Here is a 10,096-nt window from a genome sequence, read left to right on the forward strand (position 1 = left end):
TAGAGCTGTACAAAACAGTGGGCACCAGTTTCTGACCTCTACTCTCTTTTTTCTCCTCTATAACTAAATAAATCCTATCTTTCAGTAGCTTTTATACTTTTGCTCCTAATCTATTGATTCTGAGTTTTCTGATCAGAGAAACTTGTCTGGTTTGTTCACTGGATGCTTCAAAGTTTGGAACAGGTGCTCAAAAGTACTGGTTAAATGGATGAATGAAGAAATGGGTATCAAGAGAAACTAGATTTGAAATCATTGAAGAAAGAGAAACTAGATTTGAAATCATTGAAGAAGGAATAGACAATGTGCCATTGAAAGCCATACGTAGCTACCATCTCATTTTATTGAGATGTAAAAAAAAAGGAGGCTAGGAATTAGGAGGTGAGAAAGGTGAGAAAGTGGAAGTTTTTGTTTATTTAAGTGAAGGAGATTCATGTGTTAGAGTATAAAATTAAAGGGGGAAATGAAAAGAACCATGCATGAATGTCATGTCTACGATTAGAAAGTTACGTCAACCAATGAGTAAAAACCTGTTCTTTATAGCTATTTTGAATTCTAGATTGTTTCTCAGTTTATTTTAAAAACTATTAAAAAAATTGGATTTAAAACCTTCACCCATAATAATTCGTGAAAGAATATGCAGTTATTTGGTACTTGGTACTGATTTTATCTGTTACATAAATGCTTAATTGCATTTAAACTGTGCTAAAGTCATAAATTTATTTTTAGGACACAAGTGATTAGAAAATAATATTACAAATAAATGTGAAACACCATGATGATGAAATTAATGGGGAGGGAAATGAGGGTGTATAAAAGCTGAAAAAGCATTTCCTATGTAGTGCTTGTCCTAGGAGATTAGATTAACTAGCAATATGCTAATTCTTGGTGATACAGATTAATATTCCACTCACTATATATTTGTATAGATAACCAACATCTGAAGAATTTGTTATAAATTATACGGCATAACACTTTAAGAGTCATCAAATTAATATTCAAAAAACATTTATTTTACAATTTAAAAAAAAGTGAGAAAATATGCAAATATAAGGGATTAATTCAGTATAAACACATCCCAGCTAGGAAAATACATTAATTTCTTCTTTTATTTAAATATGCTATCTTCATAGTGCCTATACTGGCCGTTGGATAATTAAAGGAGTTATTAAATGTGATACTATTAAAATTTATTGGAAGGAACAGAATGCAAAAAGGAAGTAGAATTAAAATTCATTGTAACATGTATGCAATAAAAACTGGTTGAGAACTTATTCTTAAAATGGTTTATCTATCTATTCATATATCTAATTATAGTTTAATGCCAAAGGATGCATAGTTTCGGGCACAAAGTAGCTCTAAACTAATGAGAGTACTAAAGTAAACAGAGTACTAATGAATTATCTGCTACAGTAACATAACCTGTGACTAACTTGAGAATTGTAATGTGCAAAAATGCAAATTCACGCTGATGATTTTTTTAAAATCACATATACAGTATAAAATCATCTGTTTATCCATGGTTGAGATGATTTAATAGTTTTTCATCTGTCTCATCCATTGTCTACATTTGAGGATATCAGTGGTCTTAAATTGTAATCGACACAAATTTTGCATCTTAAAATGTTTATATATTGAAAATAATTAAAAATCTGAAACAAGTCATAAAATATCTGTTCATGCCTGAGCGGTTATAGTACAGTTATTTCATGATCATGACCTTTTAGAGTCAGCTTTGTCTTTAAATCAAGAATAGTCCAGTAATGTTAAGGGTCCTCCATAACAAAAAGCCACCTACACATGAATTTTCATGGAGTTTACAATTTTTCAAATTTAATTTTAAGTCAATAGTGTTGGACTTTTATCTCTGGCAGTCAGTTTTACTTAAATTTAAATGCTTAAGTGTTAGTAATCATTTGTGTGTATAATAAAATGTCTCTAAAGGGAATGTAGGCTGGAAAAATTGAAATAACATTTCAGGTCTTAGGTATTTTGTCATTAAGTTATCAGAATGTTAATGTTGGTAACTGAAATACACACAGATAAACTTCATGCAATGTCACTTCTGTTTTTAGTGCGATAAGATATAAATTATTTCATATGTAGATACATTAATTTTTCTATAGGAAGAATTATGTGTTTTACTGAAACAGTATTTCTAATGTGGTCTTGTGTTTAATCTTCCACTGAGGCAATAAAAGGAGGGCTGAAATTATTCTTTCTTGATAGACTTTATCTGATATCAATAAAAAGAGTATACTGAAATTTTCAATGAAAAATACAAAAAAGGAAATTATTTTCTTATCCGTTTCTTAAGTTCCTTAAGCCATATTGACAAATGTGTATTTATTTTCAAGTTATGTTACGCCATTTAACACTTGAATAGAAAGCTATTACTTATGTAGCTTGGGTAAGGGGTATTTCTTACGTATTTACTTTGTAATGAATGGAACTGTATAGTTTCTCTTTAATAGTTAAGAATCAATGAGTTAGTCCACCACCTAACCTAGCTTGGATTTATAAACAATGACATGATGTATCTATTACTGTTTTGCAGAGCAAGCAGCAAATGTGTTATTTGATAATCATTTTGAAAATTTAAATTCTTACTAATATCATAATTTTAATTTCATAAATGGAAACATTCAACCTGTTGGTAAACATGATATTAGATGAAAGTGATAGTTCTACAAATTCAAAGTTAGTACAAACAACTAGTTTTAATAAATACAATTTTGAATTTTGGGAGCTTTACTTTAAAAATTAGTAACAGAATAAAAAATATATGGCTTCTAGATCATTCATTTTTGATATGTTTATATATTAAAATTTATGAACTCATTGGGACACAAAATTCACAAAAATATATTTATTTCTAAGCATTGAGGAATGAAATGTATATAGGACAACAATTTAGAGTTTTATTCATCAACTGGATTTAGGGAATGTTTATGATCACAAATATACAAAAATGTATAACTAATATATATTTAGGTAACGAATTAACCAGCATGGTTCAATATCAAATTTAAAACATACGAAAAGCAAAAATTAAAATTTCTTTTATTGCAATGAGTTAATATAGTGAAAAACTAGCAATAAATCAAATTTTAAAATCCATTCTGTGTTTAGATATTAAGGAAATAATCTGGATGTTGATACAGTCACGTGTCACTTAACTATAAGGATGTGTTCTGAGAAACGCATTATTAAGTAGGTTCATCATTGTGTGAACATTATAGAGTGTCTTACCCAAATCTAAATGTCTAGCCTGCTGGGCTCCTAGGCCACACGGTAGAATGTTATTGCTCCTAGGCTACCAAACTGTACACGTGACTGCATTGGATCCTGCAGGCAGTTGTAACACAAAGTTAAGTATTTGTGTATGTAAACATATCTCATCATAGAAAAAGAACAGTGAAAAATTGAGTATAACATTTACAAAAAGGTACACTTGTAAGGGGACTTCCCTGAGTGGAGCTTGGAAGACGGGAAGTTGCTGCACAAAAATATTTTCTCTCTTCATGTCCTTACATTATAAGCTTTTTAATATTGAATTTATTTTACCTTTTACTTTTTAAACTTTTTATTAAAAGTGAAGACACAAACACATAAGCGCAGGCCCATACAGGGTCAGGATCATCAATATTGCTGCCTTTAATCTCCACATCATGCCCCTCTGGGAGGTCTTTAGGGACAGTAGCACTGAAGGAACTGTCATCTTGGATGATAGGAAAGCTATCCTGGAATCCCCCCTGAAGGGCCTGAGGCTGTTTTATAGTTAGCGTTATCTTAATAAGTAACAAGAATAGAATATACTCTAAAAGAAAGAGTGTATAGTACAATAAATACCTAAACTATTGGTCACTTATTATCATTGTCAAGTACTGTGTACTGCACATAACTGTATGTGCTATACTTTTATAATTGGGTCATGATGAGATTTACAAAAATCAAGAAATGTGAAACCCACATGGATGGAAACAAATGAAGCCCTCCAGAAATACCAAGAAATTGATACTTGCACGAGAAAGGACGCTTCGACTCTGTTTCCTAGAAGTGAAATAACGGATCCTAACACAGTCTGTCTCAAAACTTTCCTAGTGACTCTCACACACTTGGCAATGCATAGACTTACTTACATCAGCATCACCACAAACATATGAGTAATAGATTGCACTATGGTTTTATGATGGGTGTAACCTCCGTAGGTATAGAAATGTTTCAGCAATAGGAATTTGTCACCTCTGTTGTAATTTTGTGGGAACAATGTCTTACATGTGGTCTGTTGTTCATCAAAGCATCATTATACAGCACGTAGTTGAGAACACACGGACTGCCCTTCAGAGGGTAGGAAAATCAATCCACAGTCATGAACACTGAAATTTTAATCCATGCAATAATAGGGAAAAGTTTAAAATATTCACTGTAATATTAGTCATAAAACTTTATCAGTTTTTTATTATTTTTTCTTAAGGAATAACACTAAATCAGAGAAAACAAAGTCTAAAATAAAATAACCATAGACAGTTCAGGAATTTATTTTTTAATTATTCATGTAGTGATCAAATTAGTTTGCTATCAACAGCATAGAGCAGGCGTAAAAGAGGAACAACAATATTTGGAAGTATTTACTTATTTTTATCTTGAATATATACTCATACATTAAATAATAAGAAGCTCTTTTTTCATGAAATACATTAATTTGCAGAAGACAGACAGTAGCTACTGAAAGATAGACCCCATATATTTCCAAATCATCGTTATAAAGTAATTCAATTTAAGTTTATAAAGAAACATTTTATTTTTGACTTTTAAAAAGTTACTTTTTTAAGGATCAGTTAGAGTTGGCAGAAATCAGGTGGCACATTTGCATTGCTGAGTCAGCCACGTGCAGCCTCTATTCCACGGATGACGAATGTCAAGTGTCACTTCCACGAACACGTCTTTAGAGCAGTCCTCAGAAACCCTGGCGGGGACACAGCAGAATGCCTGTGACGCTGGGTACCTTTGAATCCATCCTTGTTATTTTGAAAAAAATTAAGTAATCTGCAAACATTGTTATTTAACTCATTAGTAAATAAAATTGGGACCTACCTCACGATTTATAGTCACACACAAGCTGCTGAGAAAAAAAAAAGAGAGCCTATTTTATGGAGAAAATACAACCTTAGCTTCATTAGCATTTTAGTTCAAGCTACATAGTTCAGGTTGACTTTTCACACGCCCTCCCGTGGACCTGGGAAGGCAGAGGTAGTGGCTGAGAGTGCAGTTGTGGGGGCAGGTAGGCCGAGTGGATTGCTTACTGAATGACTCTGCAAGAACAGAGAGAATGTTAAACAAAACATATTTGCAATCACAATGTTTTAAAAACTGGCCAAATTGAACGAATCACCTAGGCTGCTTGTTAAATATAGATCCCTGCACCAAGACAAAACTACTGAGTTAGAATTCCCAGTGCAGAGGCTGAAAATCTGTGTGTTTCCACTGTGCAACCCAGATGATGAGGACAGTGGGGGAAACTTGGCAGAGCTACTAATCTCATTTGAAGACTTTGGATTCTTCAGCTATTATTTGGATTCTTGCACATCTTTCCTGAGTAACCAGTGTATAGCGTGTCCCCTCTGTGGGTACTAGAGACCCATAGGTAACAGGAGACCTGCCTAGGTAACAATCCAGAGTTTGTCCTATAGTGCTCTGTCTTGCAACAGAGTTTCAGGGTCCTTTTAAAGCTGTTGCCTTTGATTGCAGAGTAGGTAGATGCTCCTTGGTTCACACGCTAAAGCCCGGAACCCGACATGAATCAGAATCAGACGAGTATCAGCAGACACGACACTGTGTTCTTACCCGTCTGTGCTCTTTATGAAAATGTTGTTTTGGGGGGCGAGGAGGGGAGACACTGTGGCGTACTCATGACTCAGTCCTGCCTCTTTACTAACTTTCTGCACCTCTGCTTTTATTATTCCATTTTATTTTTCTACTATTCTTCCATCTCTTTTTATGATATACTCAAACAGTGGTTTGATTACTGAATTATTACATGGTCTTTTACAATCTAATTATGAGCAAGTACGAGACTAGGCCTATGGCAGGTAATTTTTATGACTATATTTCATAATTAATCATATATTGATATCATTCAGTATCAATATTTAAGCTGATTATAAAACATCATTGCCAGTATATCCCAGGTGTTTACTGCAGCTTGACGCCATCATTTTGAAATACTATTTTGACTTGCTGATTCCTTCAACCTCCCGTTATTAGATTTTCTCTCTTACATTTGTGGATTAATTTTTATTGGTTCTTTCTGTGGAGAAATTGATTTAGGGCCATCATTTACTTAAGTGAGAAATAAAATATCTCACAGTAAGATTTTTGAAGACAAGATGACAAGAACAACTGAATATAATTGGTAATGTGGTATTTATTTTCATCAAATGATAGCATTCATGATTTTCCAACTGCTTATCAAGGTGTAATAATTTATGGATAGTTTGATAATAAAATGCTGTACTTTTTTTTTTTTTTTTTAGTTTGAACATGCTAAGAGGTCTGAGGATTGTCAGGTGGGAATCTCACCTTTCTTTGTAGCAACTAGTGTATATGATCTCCTGATTTTTCTTTCCTGGGAGAGTGATAGAGTCTCAGTTTGTCACCCTTGGTAGACTTCTGTGGTCTCATAGCTCATAGCAACCTCAAACTCTCAGGTGCAAGTGATGCTCTTGCATCACCCTCCCCAGTAGCCAGGCCTACAGGCTCCCACCATAATGCCTGGCTATTTTTAGAGACGGGGTCCTCTGGCTCAGGCTGGTCTCAAACATGTGAGCTCAAGTGATCCACCCTCCTCGCCTCCCAGAGTACTAGGATTACAGGCGTGAGCCACCACGCCTGGCCTGCCTGGTTGTCATTCTACCATAAAAAAAGATGAAAAACTATGAAAAATGTAGTAGGTGGTAAATCAAGTATTTAATGTTATCATCTTTTGTAAATAATTTCAGAATATGAAACACATTTCTCAGTGACACCTTTTTTCTATCATTAGGAGGTTAGGCATGATTATAGAACAAAATAAAGAAACTACCGTGGATGGAATTGATTTTTGATTTTTAACCTTTTAGTAGAGTCTATGTTATATGAGTCTAGGTAATACATCTCTATAATATGTCTCGATATGTAGTGACCATTGTTGTTTGGCCGTTATCCTTGGGAAGCTGAATTTGGTAAAGTAAGATGATTTAGATTTAGAGCCTGATTTAAAGTAAGATGATTTATGATTTAGAGCCTGAGATTAGTTTTGATGCATTACGCTCACTTAGTGTCTGAAGCACTTGGACAAAGAGTGTTAACACGAATACTGAGCATTTTCATCTTTTACCTCTACTTGTGTTACAGAAACCCTGGAAACTCTCATCAGACAAGCAGAAAATTACACCAGCATACTTTTTTGCAATACCTACAGGAACATGGCCTTAGAGGCTGCTGTTTCAATCCAGGAGTTCTTCACTGATGTGGGGCTCTATTTATTTGGTGCAGATGTTAATCACGAAGAATTTGTAAACAGATTTTTTGACAGTCTTTTTCCTCTGGTCTACAACCATCTCATTAACCCTGGTGTGACAGACAGTTCTCTGGAATACTCAGAATGCATCCGGATGGCCCGCCGGGACATTAGCCCATTTGGTAATATTCCCAAAAGAATAATAGGGCTAATGGGGAAGTCGCTGCTGCCCAGCCGCACGTTTCTACAGGCGCTCAATCTGGGCATCGAAGTGATCAACACCACAGACTACATTCACTTCTCCAAAGAGTGCAGCAGAGCCCTCCTCAGGATGCAGTACTGCCCTCACTGCCAGGGCCTGACGCGCAGCAAGCCTTGCATGGGATACTGCCTGAACGTCGCCAGAGGCTGCCTGGCACACATGGCAGAGCTGAACCCACACTGGCATGCGTACATCCGGTCACTGGAAGAGCTGTCGGATGCAATGCATGGGACATACGACGTTGAACACGTGCTCTTGAACTTCCACTTGCTTGTTAATGACGCTGTGATACAGGCCCATCTCAATGGACAAAAGTTATCAGAACAGGCAAGTAGTCACTCCATGTTTCCTGTGTGATTTCTTAGAACACAAAGACTACCAATGAGATTATATATAATATATATATCCCACAGTAGCCTCTTTGAAGTTAAGATGATAAGAACAATAGAATATAATTGATAATGTGGTACAATGTGGTATATATACATGTACGTGTATGGGTGTGTCAATATGCATATATACATATCAACTTTGTTGATTTTTAGCACATCTTTATGTACTTTAAATTTATGGTAGCTTAATAAGTTTATACTTTAAGAAACCGTGGAGAATGCATGAGTTGCCATAGTTCATTAAGGTAGTGTTCTTCTTTGTAGCTTACATCAAAACTTGAATTGACTAAAATATCACTTTCTGCCCTGGGTAGAAACTTTCTCAGAGGATGACCTTAGTGTGGTGGCAAGAGCGCAGGTTTAAAATCTGAAATGGAAGAGATTTGAATCTGTCATGTGACAATAACTAGATACATGAAATTACACAAGTCCCATTAGCCTCTTTGAACCTCAATTTCCTCATTGACAAAACAGAAATAGTAACATATAACTTTCCAAGTATTGTTTTTTGGGAGGATAGGCGATATATATATATATATATGACCTAGTATGGTACCTGCTACTTAAAAAAATGGGTCATTATTGTTAGAATTTCAAAGATATTCTTCTGTAAAATGGAAAATTCCCGTCATATACATTAAGGTAAGATGACAGCTTGGTGTTCCAAAGTGTTTCTTCAGAGACTCCCCCAGAATCTGTCACCGTGATGGTGTGATGATTTTCAATATTTGATGTATACACAGTCAGGATGCTTTATTCTTAATACACTAAGGCGTTTTTGTTACAAAAATTAAAAGATGTGAGAATTTATTACTCTTCCCATCTTCTGCAGAGCCGTATTTTAAATATTCCCAGGCTGCCTTACTAACAGCCCTCCATACAGTGGAAATTAATGTGCTGCTAATGGTTCTACTGTATCGTTTCTTCTGAAATAAAATTATACTTCCCAGTGCCAACAAAATATTATACATCTCCCTACCCTGGCACTAATTTATTGAATTAATAAACATTCTCATTACTAATTTACATGTCGATTCCTTTGATTAATTACTGATAGAGATTGAATCTGAAAAGCTTTCCATCCAACCACTTTCTCCCCTTCTCTTCCTAAATTCAGGGTCTTTGTGAGCCTGTATGACGCCTTTAAGAAAATTAGACATGACACTGTCTTTATAGCACTATGATATGGGTAAAATCTGAGCTGGATTTGAACTCCCACTCCCTGCACCAGCCATCTGGGTGTACCTGGGCAAAGGGCAAGGTTCCAACTTAATACAGTGGTCCTGGTCTTTTTGTCCTTTCTCTTCCATTTATGAAAATAAGATATGGGCCAGAACCTCTGGAAGGGATACAGTAATCCAGCTCAAAAGAAGGTGCAAACGGCTGCTGAGGTTTCCGGTACTTGATAGTTGGAAGAGTAAACATTTAGATCCAGAAAGTATTTTGGAGAACTGGAAAACATTTTTGTATCTTTAAAATCTATCATGTAGAAAATCATCTTTTTTTCCTATTTAATTAGTTAATTAAATTATTTTGAGACCGTCTCACTCTGTTGCCCTACGTAGAGTGCTATGGCATCATTGCTCACAGCAACCTCAAACTTTTAGGCTTGAACAATTCTCTTGGGTCAGCCTCCTGAGTAGCTGGGACTACAGGTGTGTACCACTACCTCTGGCTAGTTTTTTTTATTATTTTTATTTTTAGTAGATATGGGGGTTTTGCTTTTGCTCAGGCTGATTTTGAACTCCTGAGCTCACGTAATCCACCTGCATAGGCTTCCCAGAGTGCTAAGATTACAGGAGTGAGCCCAACTTGCTTTTCTTATTTTAAAGAGTAATATAAAACAGATTTGTAGTAGATAAGCATGTTTTTAAATCCTGAATTTGCTACCCATTAGTCATGTGGGCTGGGAAGACTACTACTTTGAGGCTATTTATCCTGTGG

At 35.2% G+C, this 10,096-nt stretch overlaps 1 protein-coding gene across 1 annotated transcript in view; it reads left to right on the top strand.

Moving 5' to 3' along the window:
• GPC5 (glypican 5) overlaps nt 1-10,096 on the top strand; it is a 639,568-nt gene that overhangs the window by 249,616 nt on the left and 379,856 nt on the right. The window contains exon 3 of the mRNA XM_003789621.1: nt 7,393-8,087. Coding sequence (XP_003789669.1) covers nt 7,393-8,087 — 695 coding nt within the window. The remainder of the gene's footprint in view (nt 1-7,392; nt 8,088-10,096) is intronic.

Source organism: Otolemur garnettii, unplaced genomic scaffold, assembly GCF_000181295.1.
Source record: "Otolemur garnettii isolate 467f Iridium unplaced genomic scaffold, OtoGar3 scaffold00034, whole genome shotgun sequence".
Lineage (NCBI taxonomy): Eukaryota > Metazoa > Chordata > Mammalia > Primates > Galagidae > Otolemur > Otolemur garnettii.